Source organism: Oncorhynchus mykiss, chromosome 22 (genome assembly GCF_057628025.1).
Source record: "Oncorhynchus mykiss isolate SJ-2025 chromosome 22, ASM5762802v1, whole genome shotgun sequence".
NCBI lineage: Eukaryota > Metazoa > Chordata > Actinopteri > Salmoniformes > Salmonidae > Oncorhynchus > Oncorhynchus mykiss.
In genome coordinates, this window is record NC_143043.1 from 17,890,750 (window position 1) to 17,909,322 (window position 18,573).

The window sequence follows — 18,573 nt, forward strand, 5'->3', positions numbered from 1 at the left end:
TTGCTGAAATTAGCTATTTCATTGACTATCAGTGACTGACCTAACAAGAGAGAAACTGCTGATCGTCCTCGCAGTGGCAGACCAGATGTAACAACACCTGCACAGGATCGGTACATCCAAACATCACACCTGCGGGACAGGTACAGGATGGCAACAACAACTGCTCCAGTTACACCCTCCATCAGTGCTCAGACTGTTTGCAATAGGCTGTGAGAAGCTGGACTGAGGGCTTGTAGGCCTGTTGTAAGGCAGGTCCTCACCAGACATCACTGGCAACAACGTTGCCTATGGGCACAAATCCACTGTCGCTGGACCAGACAGGACTGGCAAAAAGTGCTCTTCACTGACAAGTCATAGTTTTGTCTCACCAGGGGTGATGGTCGGATTTGCGTTTATCGTCGAAGGAATGAGCGTTACTCCGAGGCCTGTGCTTTTGATTTTGACCCTCCCTTTGTTCAGGGACACATTATTAAATTTCTGTTAGTCACATGTCTGTGGAACTTGTTCAGTTTATGTCTCAGTTGTTGAATCTTGTTATGTTATTACAAATATTTACACATGTTAAGTTTGCTGAAAATAAACGCAGTTGACAGTGAGAGGACATTTCTTTTTTTGTTGAGTTTATATATATACACTGAACAACAATTTCAACGATTTTACTGAGTTGGAGTCAATTGAAATACATTCATTAGGCCCTAATCTATGGATTTCACGACTAGGCAGGGGTGTAGCCATGGGTGGTCCTTGGAGAGCATAGGCCCACCCACTTGGCAGCCAGGCCTACCCACTGGGAAACCAGGCCCAGCCAAATATAATTTGTTTTTCCCCACAAAAGGGCTTTTTACAGACAGAAATACTCCTCAGCACCCTCCACCCCCCCCTCAGACGATCCCGCAGGTGAAGAAGCGAGATGTGGATGTCCTGGGCTGGTGTGGTTACACGTGGTCTGCGGTTGTGAGGCAGGTTGGACTTACTGCCAAATTCTCTAAAACGACATTGGAAGCAGCTTATGGTAGAGAAATGAATGTTCAATTCTCTGGCAACCGCTCTGGTGGACATTCCTGCAGTCAGCATGCCAAAACACGCTCCCTAAAAACTTGAAACATCTGTGGCACTGTGCTGTTAGTCAAAACTGCACATAGAGTGAGTGGCCTTTTATTGTCCCCATCACAAGGTGCACCTGTGTAATGATTATGCTGTTTAATCAGCTTCTTGATATGCCATACCTGTCAGGGGGATGGATTATCTTGGCAAAGGAGAAATGGTCACTAACAGGGATGTAAACACATTTGTGCATTGAGAGAAATACGTTTTTTGTGCATATGGAACATTTCTTCTTAAAAAAAAAAACGTTTTGGCTCATGGAACATATTTTTGTTCAGTATTGAGTATACCAAACATTAGGAATATTGAGCTGCAGCTCCCTCTTTTGCCTTCAGAACAGCCTCAATTCGTCAGGGAATGGACTGTACAAAGTGTTGAAAGCGCTCCACAGAGATGCTGGCCCAATTTGACTCCAATGCTTCCCACAGTTGTGTAAAGTTGGCTAGATTGTTGATTGATACATTGATACATTGTTGATACACACGGGAGACTGTTGAGCATGAAAAATCCAGCAGCGTTGTAGTTCTTGACACAAACCGGTGTGCCTGGCAATTACTACTATACCCTGTTTAAAGGCACTTACATTTTTTGTCTTGCACATTCACCCTCTGAATCTCAATTGTCTCAAGGCTTCTTTAACCTGTCTCCTCCCCTTCATCTACACTGATTGAAGTGGATTTAACAAATGAATGAATCCTTTTACCTGGATTCACCTGGTCAGTCTGTCATGGAAAGAGCAAGGTGTTCTTAATGTTTTGTATAGTGTATATATTTCGTTGGGGGGGGGGGGGGGGGGGGGGGAGAATAGATCCGCGGGTCACCAGTTGCCCATCCCTGAATTGGAGGGCTGTTAATGACCTGCGAATGACCTGCGCTGCCACCAGACTGCTACCAACACTGACCTGACCTGACCTAACCTTAATTTCAGCTCATCCAGACGTTTTCAGCCACTGGCCAGGTTAAAGACCAATTGCTAGAACACAATTAAAGGCTGTAGCAAGACTTGTCACCAATATGGAATAGGTTTAGGATTAGATTTCGGCTCAGACTTATCACTGTTTATATATGTGTTTTTTTTAATGATATGATAATTAGTGTTGATTTGGCCTCAACACTCCTCTAAGCACTCATCCTTTCCCAAGAAGAACGTAGCTTATATGTATTGCATTGAATTGAGATCCTTTTTACTTCCCCCTCAGCAAAATGGAAGCAGATTTAAACCCATTGTCTGAAAGCAGAATATGCAATGCAAATGTGCCAAACTGCGCGCGTGCGCGTTAAGATGTCTGCCCCAGACATAGAGAATGAAGTGTTTCTGGACATTTTAAAGTCTGCCTTCTGCTCCCTGATGCTCTGAATGCCGCGCTGGGTGCAGAGTAGACTCTGGGTCGATGAGATAAGTCAGCATCTGAAGAGGCCTCCCCAGGCCCCCTGCGCAACACAAAGCCTTCCCCTCCACTGCACGCCAGCAGGCCAACTAGAGGGTTGGCTACTAGAGAAGTGTAATTATTCTAACCTTGACATGTAAATAAATGGACGCTTCTGTGAGCAGTGGGGCTGTAGCTATTTCTCAGTGACCAGAGTTCCATTCATTGCAGGCGTTTGAGCCTGTTTTTCTTTGCAGCGTATGGGGAGCGATGTACTGTAGAATCAGCCCAAACTCAGCCCAAACTCAGAGAGATAAAGTGGCTAGCTGTATGTGCTATGTACAGTGCCTTGCGAAAGTATTCGGCCCCCTTGAACTTTGCGACCTTTTGCCACATTTCAGGCTTCAAACATAAAGATATAAAACTGTATTTTTTTTTGAAGAATCAACAACAAGTGGGACACAATCATGAAGTGGAACGACATTTATTGGATATTTAAAACTTTTTTAACAAATCAAAAACTGAAAAATTGGGCGTGCAAAATTATTCAGCCCCCTTAAGTTAATACTTTGTAGCGCCACCTTTTGCTGCGATTACAGCTGTAAGTCGCTTGGGGTATGTCTCTATAAGTTTTGCACATCGAGAGACTGACTTTTTTCCCATTCCTCCTTGCAAAACAGCTCGAGCTCAGTGAGGTTGGATGGAGAGCATTTGTGAACAGCAGTTTTCAGTTCTTTCCACAGATTCTAAATTGGATTCAGGTCTGGACTTTGACTTGGCCATTCTAACACCTGGATATGTTTATTTTTGAACCATTCCATTGTAGATTTTGCTTTATGTTTTGGATCATTGTCTTGTTGGAAGACAAATCTCCGTCCCAGTCTCAGGTCTTTTGCAGACTCCATCAGGTTTTCTTCCAGAATGGTCCTGTATTTGGCTCCATCCATCTTCCCATCAATTTTAACCATCTTCCCTGTCCCTGCTGAAGAAAAGCAGGCCCAAACCATGATGCTGCCACCACCATGTTTGACAGTGGGGATGATGTGTTCAGGGTGATGAGCTGTGTTGCTTTTACGCCAAACATAACGTTTTGCATTGTTGCCAAAAAGTTCAATTTTGGTTTCATCTGACCAGAGCACCACCTTCCACATGTTTGGTGTGTCTCCCAGGTGGCTTGTGGCAAACTTTAAACGACACTTTTTATGGATATCTTTAAGAAATGGCTTTCTTCTTGCCACTCTTCCATAAAGGCCAGATTTGTGCAATATACGACTGATTGTTGTCCTATGGACAGAGTCTCCCACCTCAGCTGTAGATCTCTGCAGTTTATCCAGAGTGATCATGGGCCTCTTGGCTGCATCTCTGATCAGTCTTCTCCTTGTATGAGCTGAAAGTTTAGAGGGACGGCCAGGTCTTGGTAGATTTGCAGTGGTCTGATACTCCTTCCATTTCAATATTATCGCTTGCACAGTGCTCCTTGGGATGTTTAAAGCTTGGGAAATCTTTTTGTATCCAAATCCGGCTTTAAACTTCTTCACAACAGTATCTCGGACCTGCCTGGTGTGTTCCTTGTTCTTCATGATGCTCTCTACGCTTTTAACGGACCTCTGAGACTATCACAGTGCAGGTGCATTTATACGGAGACTTGATTACACACAGGTGGATTGTATTTATCATCATTAGTCATTTAGGTCAACATTGGATCATTCAGAGATCCTCACTGAACTTCTGGAGAGAGTTTGCTGCACTGAAAGTAAAGGGGCTGAATAATTTTGCACGCCCAATTTTTCAGTTTTTGATTTGTTAAAAAAGTTTGAAATATCCAATAAATGTCGTTCCACTTCATGAATGTGTCCCACTTGTTGTTGATTCTTCACAAAAAAATACAGTTTTATATCTTTATGTTTGAAGCCTGAAATGTGGCAAAAGGTCGCAAAGTTCAAGGGGGCCGAATACTTTCGCAAGGCACTGTATTAAACCTATCCTGCTCTGCGCTGAGGGCAGCCTCTCCACAGCAAATGGATTTCAGTGACGTGTGTTGGTAGATTAAGTCAAAAGTCAACTGACAAGATCCACACCTCTGATCCGTGCTGAAACAGCCAGCCCCTGTCTGGCAGCAGCCAACAGAGAGCAGCTCATTTATCAGGCCTCTCAATTTCAAGCCCTCTTTTAGCCCGAAGGACTTCAGATAAACTCAAATGCAACTCCCAATCTCCCATAGAGCGATAATGAATGGGGCTCTATTGCAATCGGTTTTGACACGCATTATGGAGAAATACAACGTCGATGTATTTGCATAGAGGTTTCTCTATAGCCCTGTTTAGTCCATGAACTGTAAAAGTAGTCCTGGAAGCACTTGACAGAGCATTACATTACATTCGATTCGCTGGGAAGATACAGTACCTTTGTACAGGGGTGAATAATATTGGTCACATTTCACAGCTCTGTGAATGTGCTGTAATATGTGCAGTGATACAACGGCGTTACATTATAACACTACCATGTGCACTCATCGTCTCTTTTCACGTGACAGAAAACCTCCATGTCACTACAGTTTGTAATACACCAGCCTAAAGAGGTCTGCTGGTACACAGTCCCCAGAGGATCAGGAGATGACATGGTCACTGGTCACATTTACTGGCTTCATATGTGTGTGACAAACAGTAGGTCCTTATTAGCAGATACAGTGCAGGGAGGTAAAATGGCACCCTATTCCCTAGTGCGCTACTTTTGAAGCGTGCCATTTGTGATGCAACCATACTTGTGAGGACAGATTTTAAGTCTGGATTTATTGAGCGCTTGACAGCAGGATTAAGGCTAAACTGAAGAAAAGTCAAGAGTTGGAGAGAGGGAGAAGTACAAAGGGCTAAGTGTAGAAAACATGCTGAGGGTACTGAATATGCGTGTTAGGGGGAGCAAAGGAATCACAGAAATGAATGTTATTTTGCGTATTTTATAGGGTATCCCAACGGAGCTTGGGAATTCTTACAATTCTTACTCAATTCTTTGCTTGCTATCTAGTTAACATAATGGGAGGACAAGTGACGTCACTGGAGTTCATTTCCATTCAAATCTCATTTGTGTTGTGGGAAAACAGATGGGGAACGAGATCCAGCGTGTTTAATACAGGGTTGCAGGTGGGATTGCAGGGTACAGTGGGGAATCTTAGGCTTACAACATGCAGGACTAAGTGAAGTGAAATAATGAAAATGTGTCATAAAAAGACTGAAATAGAAATAGCACTATATACAGTGCCTTGCGAAAGTATTCGACCCCCTTGAACTTTGCGACCTTTTGCCACATTTCAGGCTTCAAACATAAAGATATAAAACTGTATTTTTTTGTGAAGAATCAACAACAAGTGGGACACAATCATGAAGTGGAACAACATTTATTGGATATTTCAAACTTTTTTAACAAATCAAAAACTGAAAAATTGGGCGTGTAAAATTATTCAGCCCCTTTACTTTCAGTGCAGCAAACTCTCTCCAGAAGTTCAGTGAGGATCTCTGAATGATCCAATGTTGACCTAAATGACTAATGATGATAAATACAATCCACCTGTGTGTAATAAAGTCTCCGTATAAATGCACCTGCACTGTGATAGTCTCAGAGGTCCGTTAAAAGCGCAGAGAGCATCATGAAGAACAAGGAACACACCAGGCAAGCCGGATTTGGATACAAAAAGATTTCCCAAGCTTTAAACATTCCAAGGAGCACTGTGCAAGCGATAATATTGAAATGGAAGGAGTATCAGACCACTGCAAATCTACCAAGACCTGGCCGTCCCTCTAAACTTTCAGCTCATACAAGGAGAAGACTGATCAGAGATGCAGCCAAGAGGCCCATGATCACTCTGGATGAACTGCAGAGATCTACAGCTGAGGTGGGAGACTCTGTCCATAGGACAACAATCAGTCGTATATTGCACAAATCTGGCCTTTATGGAAGAGTGGCAAGAAGAAAGCCATTTCTTAAAGATATCCATAAAAAGTGTTGTTTAAAGTTTGCCACAAGCCACCTGGGAGACACACCAAACATGTGGAAGAAGGTGCTCTGGTCAGATGAAACCAAAATTGAACTTTTTGCCAACAATGCAAAACGTTATGTTTGGCGTAAAAGCAACACAGCTGAACACACCATCCCCACTGTCAAACATGGTGGTGGCAGCATCATGGTTTGGGCCTGCTGTTCTTCAGCAGGGACAGGGAAGATGGTTAAAATTGATGGGAAGATGGATGGAGCCAAATACAGGACCATTCTGGAAGAAAACCTGATGGAGTCTGCAAAAGACCCGAGACTGGGACGGAGATTTGTCTTCCAACAAGACAATGATCCAAAACATAAAGCAAAATCTACAATGGAATGGTTCAAAAATAAACATATCCAGGTGTTAGAATGGCCAAGTCAAAGTCCAGACCTGAATCCAATTGAGAATCTGTGGAAAGAACTGAAAACTGCTGTTCACAAATGCTCTCCATCCAACCTCACTGAGCTCGAGCTGTTTTGCAAGGAGGAATGGGAAAAAATGTCAGTCTCTCGATGTGCAAAACTGATAGAGACATACCCCAAGCGACTTACAGCTGTAATCGCAGCAAAAGGTGGCGCTACAAAGTATTAACTTAAGGGGGCTGAATAATTTTGCACGCCCAATTTTTCAGTTTTTGATTTGTTAAAAAAGTTTGAAATATCCAATAAATGTCGTTCCACTTCATGATTGTGTCCCACTTGTTGTTGATTCTTCAAAAAAAAATACAGTTTTATATCTTTATGTTTGAAGCCTGAAATGTGGCAAAAGGTCGCAAAGTTCAAGGGGGCCGAATACTTTCGCAAGGCACTGTATATCATAACAACTGTAGCAGTGATGCATGTCCATTGGGGTAGAGGCAGGATAAAGACTGTCGAGGGGGTGGGGTGGAATGACCATAGGGGAAGCAGCAGCATGAACATTGAGTGAAATAAAAACAACACACGTTTTAATAATAAAATAATAATGACAACTGCAACAGTGATGAATGTTGTTGGGGTGGGGGCAGAGTAGGTTGAATGGGGTTGAATGTCCATAGGGGGATTAGCAGGAGTATTGCAGTTATCCGACCTGATTCAACCTGAAACCTATAGCATTATTAAAGCCCACATATAACAGTGCCAGCTATATCTCTCTCCAGTCACAATGGCATTACAGTAATCCCTCTCTTATGGATACATCTTAATATTTTAATCTGTGATTGATCTGCAGCCTGTTACTAATACTCCTCCATACAATGATTATAAGATTTATCTTGTTGCTTTTCCAAAGTTTTCCGCTTTGTAATCACGATAATCAATGCAGATTAAAACGTAATTATGGTTTAATTCAACAATTGCCTCGCCGAAGACTAAAATCATGAACAGAGTTCTGGTGGTATTGGGGTGGTGGCTCTCTTGGGAAAAATAAAAAGCTAATTGGAAAACTTAATTGCATCTGAAAGAACAACACAGCACAATCAATTCTCTTCCCAAAAACTGATGAGGGTGTTAAGGCTGATTAGAAAAGGATTTATGCTATTGTGAACCCGTTGATGAAGGCTCTTTAGAGAACTGTATTCAGTTGGGATGTTGATGTATGTCTGAAACAGAGAAAGGATCTCAGACACACTGGGGGACTTGAACCGTCAGGAACCTGAAATGAAAAGACATTAAGAACAACAGGACATTTTTGAATGACCTGGGTGTTGAAAAATGTTATTTTGTACATTTGACACGTCATCTTCACTGGCAATTGTTTGCTGATTGATTTGCACTGTATATGTAATGATGGGAGGACAGAAGTCAACCAATGAACCAACAGTGCTCCAGGCATATGTGGCTATTGTGCTTTGTAGTGTTTAAACTGAATTATAAACCGGGTGGTTCGAGCCCTGAATGCTGATTGGCTGACAGCTGTGTTATATCAGACCACATACCACGGGTATGACAAAACATTTATTTTTACTGCTCTAATTACATTGGTAACCAGTTGATAATAGCAATAACGCACCGCAGAAGTTTGTGGTATATGGCCAATAAAACACAGTTAAGGCCTGTATCCAGGCACTCTGCATTGCGTTGTGCATAAGAACAGCCCTTTGCCATGGTATATTGGCCATATACCACACCCCCTCAGGCCTTATTGCTCAATTAAACCCCTTTCAATGAGTCATACATATAGACAACTATGAGCTATACTTTCCTCCTCCAGGAAGCCAAAATATGAGAACGCAAAATTACATGCCAGCACAATCCATCCCAAATGAATTACTGGCACATTAACACGGTCTCCTCTCACATTGTGGGCCCATTCATGTAGGCATTTTCTAGGCTAAAGCGCTGAAGTACTTTTCATCGGACTCAAAACACTCCCCAGTTTACCCCCAGGTGTGTGTATTGATTGTGTTTGTTGGTGTGTTAAGAAATGACCCCCCTGTCACTGCTACACAGGATTTAGAGGACTCTTGTGTAGTCGATACACAACAGACCGTATGTTTTACCTGGCCTCGGTCTTGAACTGCGGTAAATACTCAGAGCTTTACACCTAACTTTCCCCAACATACCAATCATAATTCTGGTCAGGACAGACTGTAAACAGCTTCAGTTACAGAGTGCAGTTCAGAAGTGTTAATGTGTTCTTTAGACTAACATTACCTGAGGTACTCAAGGGACCTGAGACTGGCAGTTTCTCTCAGAGCCTCTTTTCACTACGAGAGATTGCCTAGAGATTTCGCGAAAGTACCCTCGGCTAGGCCTGTTACTGTAATGTAAACTTGCGAACTTGTCACTTCTCTTTTAGTCTGAGAAAGTCTTTAGTCCCAGTGTTTGCCAGTCAAGTGTTTGCCTGAGCTCCCATTGCCTACCAGGGGAAATCTGTTTTAGCAGATAGAACACCCCTCTATACACCCAAGAGTTATTGTAGTTCATGCTTTACCGAGTAAACACTCCTATCTCCCTAATGCTTGCTAGTGCCCACTGGCATCTCTGGTGATTCATTTGGAGGGTGTGGTATGCTGGGATTTGACGATGACTGAGCAAAATCATGGTCTTATTCTGTCCCTGTGCTGATAAAAACATGAAACTTAAAACTTTACACAGTTATTTAGGAACATCTTAACACTGGTAGCAAGACTCTGGAATACTGAAGTTTTAAAAGAAAAAAGAAAACTTCTAAACTGTTTCTCAATCTGTGTGTGCGGTTTATTTACCTCCCACAATATAATCTGACAGAGACTTTCCAGGCTTCTGCTGCCCATCTCTCTGGAGCAGGACTAAGTAGGCAAATAGATACGCCGGGCTCAGGCCCTTTGACACAGGTGTGGTTACAGCAACCCTCCACAGCACGCTCTCACACTGTCCGTGGCTGAAATGGAGAGATTGCAGACACCCTACATCCATCTGCTAAGCTCAGGTTTCGCCCCTGACTTCCTCTCTCTAGCTGCGAATTTGCAGAATTGGACGAGTAAAGTTGACTCACAGGCAGCTGATGGAAATCCTCTCTCTCTCTCTCTCTCTCTCTCTCTCTCTCTCTCTCTCTCTCTCTCTCTCTCTCTCTCTCTCTCTCTCTCTCTCTCTCGCTCTCAGAACTAAATCAGCCCTCAATGATGTATCGGAGCATGTTACTGACATGCAACATGTCCTGTGAAATGTGAATCGGGGGCTAGCAGGTGGGCTTAGATGGATGTGATTTATGCATCTTAATTACAGCCCAAATTAATCCACTCCCATGACACTGTACAAAAGCTGTCACACCCATCAGCCACTGTGTAGGGAGTAGTTTTTAGGACTAAATTCACCATGTACTGTATTAATGGAAATGTTAGAGAGAATTTACCCGGGGTTGCACAGCGTAAAATTAACATAGGGTAGACATGCGGATGGACTTTCACTTAATGTGGCCTATCATGCAGTTTCTTAGGAGAGGCATTGTCTTGTCTTGCTGGATTGAAGTTGCTGCATAAGAAAGCTGTATAAATGAATAGGCTGCGGTAGTTCTGAGCCATATGTGAGCTCTACATTAAAATGCGGAACTACTAAAGCCCTTTTTACACCATTATCCTCAGCAAACCTTCTGCTGTTTTGCTTCTATCACCCTCTGGAAGAAGAAAAGATTCTACACGTTTTACATAAAACCAATAATACAATTGCAACTGAGCTTCAATATTCCCTGTTTCAGCTGCGTTCCGACACTTCATCTGACCTCAGTAAAGGATCAATCATGTACAGGTGACACATATGAAAATCCCCCAGATTGCATTCATGTAGGAATTCATCTGTTTTCTTCTCCTAAACCAGAGCTATATAAAAAGGTCAAGGACATTGAGATTGTGGAAACACTTCAGGCAGTAGTATACCTCAGACATGCTTTTATTAATTATAACTCATTTTAGCTTTACCAATGACTTAAAGTCCTTGTGAAAATGTAATTATGGTTTAATTGAAATGAGGCTTGTGAACATGTTTGTCATTAACGGTCATTTACAATATGTTCGGACTACTTTTGTATTTCGACGGACAACAACAATTACACTGTTTGCGGGACTTTAAACATAGTACATGTAACCATAGTGATTCAAATGGGCATGAGATATTGCTGGAAATATGTATTTCCTTATTCTGGTCATTCCACTGCAAGAACACTTCAAATCCAAATCAAATTTCCAAATCTGTCAGTCTTCCACAGCCGCAAGTACGTGATTGCATTAGCACAGTTACAATATCTACTTCATGGAACCCATTGAGATTCTCAGTAATGGACTCTTTTCCTGCTGATATACAGTGCCTTGCGAAAGTATTCGGCCCCCTTGAACTTTGCGACCTTATGCCACATTTCATGCTTCAAACATAAAGATATAAAACTGTATTTTTTTGTGAAGAATCAACAAGTGGGACACAATCATGAAGTGGAACGACATTTTTTGGATATTTCAAACTTTTTTAACAAATCAAAAACTGAAAAATTGGGCGTGCAAAATTATTCAGCCCCTTTACTTTCAGTGCAGCAAACTCTCTCCAGAAGTTCAGTGAGGATCTCTGAATGATCCAATGTTGACCTAAATGACTAATGATGATAAATACAATCCACCTGTGTGTAATCAAGTCTCCGTATAAATGCACCTGCACTGTGATAGTCTCAGAGGTCCGTTAAAAGCGCAGAGAGCATAATGAAGAACAAGGAACACACCAGGCAGGTCCGAGATACTGTTGTGAAGAAGTTTAAAGTCGGATTTGGATACAAAAAGATTTCCCAAGCTTTAAACATCCCAAGGAGCACTGTGTAAGCGATAATATTGAAATGGAAGGAGTATCAGACCACTGCAAATCTACCAAGACCTGGCCATCCCTCTAAACTTTCAGCTCATACAAGGAGAAGACTGATCAGAGATGCAGCCAAGAGGCCCATGATCACTCTGGATGAACTGCAGAGATCTACAGCTGAGGTGGGAGACTCTGTCCATAGGACAACAATCAGTCGTATATTGCACAAATCTGGCCTTCATGGAAGAGTGGCAAGAAGAAAGCCATTTCTTAAAGATATCCATAAAAAGTGCCGTTTAAAGTTTGCCACAAGCCACCTGGGAGACACAACAAACATGTGGAAGAAGGTGCTCTGGTCAGATGAAACCAAAATTGAACTTTTTGGCAACAATGCAAAACATTATGTTTGGCGTAAAAGCAACACAGCTCATCACTCTGAACACACTATCCCCACTGTCAAACATGGTGGTGGCAGCATCATGGTTTGGGCCTGCTTTTCTTCAGCAGGGACAGGGAAGATGGTTAAAATTGATGGGAAGATGGATGGAGCCAAATACAGGACCATTCTGGAAGAAAACCTGATGGAGTCTGCAAAAGACCTGAGACTGGGACAGAGATTTGTCTTCCAACAAGACAATGATCCAAAACATAAAGCAAAATCTACAATGGAATGGTTAAAAAATAAACAAATCCAGGTGTTAGAATGACCAAGTCAAAGTCCAGACCTGAATCCAATCGAGAATCTGTGGAAAGAACTGAAAACTGCTGTTCACAAATGCTCTCCATCCAACCTCACTGAGCTCGAGCTGTTTTGCAAGGAGGAATGGGAAAAAAATTCAGTCTCTCGATGTGCAAAACTGATAGAGACATACCCCAAGCGACTTACAGCTGTAATCGCAGCAAAAGGTGGCGCTACAAAGTATTAACTTAAGGGGGCTGAATAATTTTGCACGCCCAATTTTTCAGTTTTTGATTTGTTAAAAAAGTTTGAAATATCCAATAAATGTCGTTCCACTTCATGATTGTGTCCCACTTGTTGTTGATTCTTCACAAAAAAATACAGTTTTATATCTTTATGTTTGAAGCCTGAAATGTGGCAAAAGGTCGCAAAGTTCAAGGGGGCCGAATACTTTCGCAAGGCACTGTATATATACATACATACATACATACATACATACATACATACATACATATATATATATATTTATATATATATTTTTTGCATAATCATGTTAGCCTTCTATTGCCTGTGCAGAGATAACTTCTATATACAGTACATGTTGTCACCGCAAAAGGCTGTATACTGTATATGCCCCACTGGTATACAGAGCAGAGTGAGGGTTTGGCCGATGCACTATAAACATGGTGTTTACTGTAGCCATCAGTCAGCTGTTCTTTGGAACCCTACACAAGACTTACAATGCATCATAAAAGCGTGTATTTATTGAGCTTACAATGCTGCCTGATTAATATGCACAAGACACATGCAAAGATGAACATTTCCGCACTAATTCTTCACCAACTGTGTTGTCAGTAAATACAGGATGATATTAGAGTAGCTAGTAGTAACACTGACTTAAGCAGTTAGTAAGAACATCTGATCTTCTTAACATGACCTAGTGTGTTAAGCCTAGAGACTTGTAGTGTTAAAGTGTGGATGTGGCAGCCAGGCTGTCTTTTTCCATTCCACTATTCCTTGGGGTCCGCTTGTCAGGAGCCTCCTCAGACAGTCTAAATGAAATAGACCGTTCAGGGAGTCTTGGCCTGGTCCCAGATTTGTTTGCGCTGTAGTAGCCAACTCATCTGACTATTGTCATGCCATAGTTGTCTTAAAGCACAAACAGATCTGGGACCAGACTAACTAGGTCCTGGACCTCCTGTCTGTTCCTATGGAGGACAGCCTGTTGGGCACATCTTATACTAATCAGCTTCTCATCTCTTTTCTTAGGAACTCCAGGAAGGAGCTGAATGACATCCGCTTTGAGTTCACTCCTGGCCGAGGTAAAAGCTGCACAAAGTGAAGGAGTGTTATAATGTTGTTATTAGCGCCCGTTATTGTATTTGGTATTGAAGTGTACTGTAGTACCGTTGGTCACATGTTTACTTCTCACCTGGTTGTAATACTGTGTGTCTCTCCGTAGACACGGCTACTGGGGTTTCCCAGGAACTGTTCTCAGCTGGTCTTGTCAATGGACACGATGTTGCTGCCGGTAAATGTCTCATCCTTGTTTTTCTGTTATACTGCGGGGCTTAGGGTGTATTTTCCGCGTGAGGTGTGCTTGATTTAGCTTGGAGTTTGTACGTCTGGGGCTATTTTACTGGGCAAACAAAATCAAGCACAGTTAAAGTATTTAGGAACGGATTTGACAAATGTATTTGACCCCGGTCTGGTATTTTCAAAATAATCATATCCCTCTCAAAGTCAATGTGAAGCATAAGAGCAGCTCCGTACGGTCTTGATTAACGAATGTGATCTGTGATTATCTGATGTGACAGTGTAACAACACTATTAACGCGTGCATTCTTTATATATATAACATTACCTTGCAGTTGCGGCTAACCTTCAGAAGATTGTAGATGACCCGACCACCTACAAAGTGTTGACCTTTAAACTGGTGAGTACCCAGACGGTAAATGTCACACCACCTCATGTCTCAAGATAGCTACGCGAAATAAGAGCGGGATGCTTCCCAAAAAAAAAAAAAACACAACGTTACATCACACCGACGGATTGACTTGAGAAAATGTACTGTCATAATATGTATGTTAAAGGACAATGCTCTAGGGTTGTGATGTCTGGAAATAGACACACCGTTCAAATCCCAAATGAGTGGTGGTGCTAGAGAATGGGAGAAATCTGTGATGACAGGCGTGTCGCAGCACTGGCTTTGTCCTTTTAAGTGGGGTAACTGATGGGTGACGCTTCTAATCTGCACGTATGCTTCCCCCCCTGTGCACGGCGCGATGGGATTTACATTGATCCACACCGAGCAAAACAATTCAATTTCTCTACGGAGAATAATTAAAAGGAAGCAATTAATGACAATCCCGGGTGGTTTGCCGTAGTGTTAGGGCTATTTTCGAGCGCCCTTTTAGATGGCGTGGAGGAGGTAAACAACATCTGTGCGGTGGGTCACAGTACATCACTGTCCGCCCTTTCTGCCATGTCTTATCGGCAGATGGTGAATGTCGCTGGAGACTCTCTGGAGTGCAGAACTGCATCAGAGGACTTAGTGGGGCAGCAGGCAGACTGTGCTGCTGGCTGGGGCCTGGCCCGGGTGTGTATATATAAATATATATATTGGCCAGAGCACTTTCCCACTTCTATTTGTTAACACACTGCTATAGTCCAGGCGGCACAAAGTCACACAGAGCCACTCAACTCCAAATATCGACCAGAAACACTGAATTATGTTTGCGGCCTCTACACAGACAGCTGCAGCCACAGACGCCGGGGAGAGACAGAGCCCCTCTCCATGCTCTGCTGTAAATTGCTGGAGGCATGCTGATATTGGGCCACTGACTCACACTGTACCACTTCCAGGGGGGATAGTGAAGTGAAAAAGGGATATCGATTGCCTCACAGGGACTCCACTCAAACCAATCTGAATGCATGTTGCCAGTAATAAGGCCTACTTGTGGGGCAAGCATAGGAGCATAATTAGTTTAGAATTTAGCAGTAGAAACTCTCACTCTCAAGTGAACCTGTCGATAAAATACAACTTGTATTTCATCAGCGCTTTTTTCAAGTTTTTTGGAGGCCTTTAGTGGAGTAATCAGTGCCAGTGACGCAAGTGCGGACAAAGTAATTATGTGTTTCTTAAAAAAAGAAAGGCATGCCTGCTGTAACCATCTTTTTAGAAGTCCTGTACATATAAAAAGCCTTGTTTTAAAGGACTGCCTATATCGTCCTAATTAAACGCAACAGAGACCTGTGCCACATGGTCATAGAGCTTTTAACAAAGAACATTATTTTTCAGTACAACGCACATAACACAGAAGAGTGCTGTGGGTTGCTCTGCAACCAGTCACAGTGGAAAGCTGTCGCATCATACTATTATTAATTCATCGATGAAATGAATACCTGAAGGCAAATGATCGTTGTGCGTTTTGCATCGTTTGTTCCCCATGATGTCTAGAGACATGGTTCTAGTCAGAACAGTAATGGGAAATAACTTGATGTAGTAATTGAAAGGGCTGTTAAGACGCCATCTCTGAGGATATGAGGCGTGTTCTATTATTAAATGGATGAATAACATTGTTCTACCTTGGCTGTAGGGAAAAATACTGTCGATATCTGCGAACGCTCTCTCCATAAATGTTTCCTTGGCGTTTCATCTTTTGAAGGACTGTAATTCCTCTACCGTGCTCTCGTGTCCTGTTACGAGAGGACAAATCTCTCCTGTGCTCAACTTTTTTTCTTGGCTGTAAAGGATTTAAGACCAAACACAAATTATATGAATCCGTTAAACAGTAGCTTACTACTTAAAGTAGGATCAGTGACAAAACCCATCCTTATTGTTAGGGTACAGCTGTTCACTGGGTGTTGGATTATGTCTGGTAATCTTGCTGTGTAGGTGGCTGATAGGATCTTATGGTCCCCAGCCAACCCTTTTAATCTGTTCCTCCATCAGGTTTCTGGCACTGATGACACGGAGATCGCAGATGACGTGAAGCTGATCGGCTTCGCCCAGCTGAGTGTTAGCTGATGCCCCCCTCATCATGGCCAAAGCAGTTGAGATGGAGGAGGTGGGTCAGAGCAGACAGACAGACAGACCGAGAAGCACCAGACACACCCCTTTCTCCCCTTCTTCCATTCTCCCCTCCCTGCCCTGATGCCCAGCTCTGTCACAGTTCAGCTAGCCCCCCCTCCCCGACGACATTCCACCGCCAAGAACCCCCACCCAGGCCAGACCAGCGGACGGACCAGGATTCAGCCCAGGAAACTAAAGATGTACACAGGCGGTAGTAGCTGAGGATTAAACAAAGTGGCTTAGGAGTTGTTGTTTTTTTTGTTTTTTTTTATCATGGTACCTCTGCTTTCAGCGAAACTCTTACTATTATTTATTACATTGAGAATGCCTTTTATTTGTTTCTCACTGTTGTGTTTTCACAGTGAAAAATATATTCTTCAACTTCCATTTCAGACCACTCATTTGAGATAAAGAAATGTTCCTCAGCGGTCTGTATTGTAGTCCCTGTTCAGAATGTACGATTTCTTTTATTGACGGAGAAAAAAAAGCACATTTTCGTGATAAACATAATGAATGTTTTAAAAGGAATTAGCTGTACTGTGTATAGATGATAGTAAACCAATACATTTATGGGACCCATTTTCGGTGAAAGTGACGGAAGCCTGCTGACGTGTAAAATGTGCTGCTTCTTCATAAGACAGTGTTGATGCTTAAAAATGCTAGAGGTGCCTTGTTCCTTGATCTGTGCCTAAGAACGTAGGTAATGTGTGAGACCGCGAACAGCAGAACTTTGTTTGTTTGGACCATTTCACAAACATACATGCCTATATTCCAGCAGTGATACAACTCAATGGTAGTATTTTCTCAAGTCAATAGTTAAGGACAAGCTACAATGCACTTTTGGGGCAGATTATATGCACCTGACAAAACAATGCTTAGCCCTGGGAGACTTGTGTTATGAATTGTAATGAGAATTTAACCTGTATTCTTTGTCATTACATAATGGTGATTTGAACCATAACCCAAACCTTAATTCTGTAATATGCTTCAGTTAATGTGTTTTCCCGAAGCCAAATTAATTGATAAAATCTTGAAAAACTCAGTTTCTTGCTCTGACTTACTGCACTACAAGATGTTTTTTCCGACATATTATTCTCTGAAATGTACTGTATAACAATGCATCCGCAAACGAAACCCAAAGGAAACTATTGAAATGTTGATGAGCCATTCATTTGTCCAAAACAAGTACAGTAGCTCTAAATTATTTTCTGAAGTATTGAAAGTGGTAAACAAATATTAACTTGTTCTAAATACTTTATTTCAAGAGGTAAGTTATTGTGTTTTCTATGTACAGTAGTTGTACCATTTACGCATATTATCTTTGTTCTGTAATCGGCTGATTAAAAACATTTCTGCAGAGGAGCAACAAATGAATTGCTATTATTAAAACTAAAGTTGTGTTGAGTTGATTTGGTGTTGATTTTCATAAACGTTACCTAACTGAAGTCATTCTGTACAAAGCGGAGTGTCATAATACAAAACATGGGTGGCAGGTAGCCTAGCGGTTAAGAAGAGCGTTGGGTCGAGAACCCCGAGCCAACGAGGTGAAAAATCTGCCACTTAATGTAAATTGCTCTTGTAAGTCGCTCTCGATAAGAGTGTCTGCTAAATTACTAAACTGTAAATGTTAACATTACAATGTGCTAATGTGAATTAGAACAGGTTAGGCAACCTTGCCAAGGTCAATTCTCCCAAGTCTGTATGGAAAAGGCGGTGAGGTGTCCTTTCAGCCAAATAGTGTCTCCATTTATTACATACAGTATTTGGCATGTTGATGTTTGGAAGATACTTAAGGTGAATTGAACTGCCTAGATCCACTGAAAATCCCAAATGATACAAATGCCCTCTTTCACATGGAACTATGGAAATATTTTCTGCTGGATGTCATTTTGTGTATGGTACTCGAGTTTGTTGATGAATATAAAATTAGATGGAACATGAAAATCCATACAAGCAGCAGTAATTCAACAAATCTAACCCCTAAACAAATGTAATAAGGATGAATGTGGCAGATAACCACTAGGCTAAGAGCATTGGGCCACTAACCAAAAGGTTGCTGGTTTGAACCCTCAAGGTGGCGA

General features: G+C 42.1%; 1 protein-coding gene across 4 annotated transcripts in view; it reads left to right on the top strand.

Moving 5' to 3' along the window:
- LOC110501483 (STE20/SPS1-related proline-alanine-rich protein kinase) overlaps window positions 1-17,894 on the top strand; it is a 35,643-nt gene extending 17,749 nt beyond the window's left edge. For all 4 annotated transcript variants that reach the window (XR_016490546.1, XR_016490547.1, XM_021579082.3 and 1 more), the window contains 4 exons: window positions 13,687-13,739; window positions 13,880-13,948; window positions 14,289-14,353; window positions 16,373-17,894. Coding sequence is in view for 2 of the 4 variants with exons in the window: in XM_021579082.3 (XP_021434757.3) it covers window positions 13,687-13,739; window positions 13,880-13,948; window positions 14,289-14,353; window positions 16,373-16,447 (262 nt within the window). In the remaining 2 variants the exon portion in view is untranslated. The remainder of the gene's footprint in view (window positions 1-13,686; window positions 13,740-13,879; window positions 13,949-14,288; window positions 14,354-16,372) is intronic.
- Window positions 17,895-18,573: the final 679 nt, after the last annotated feature.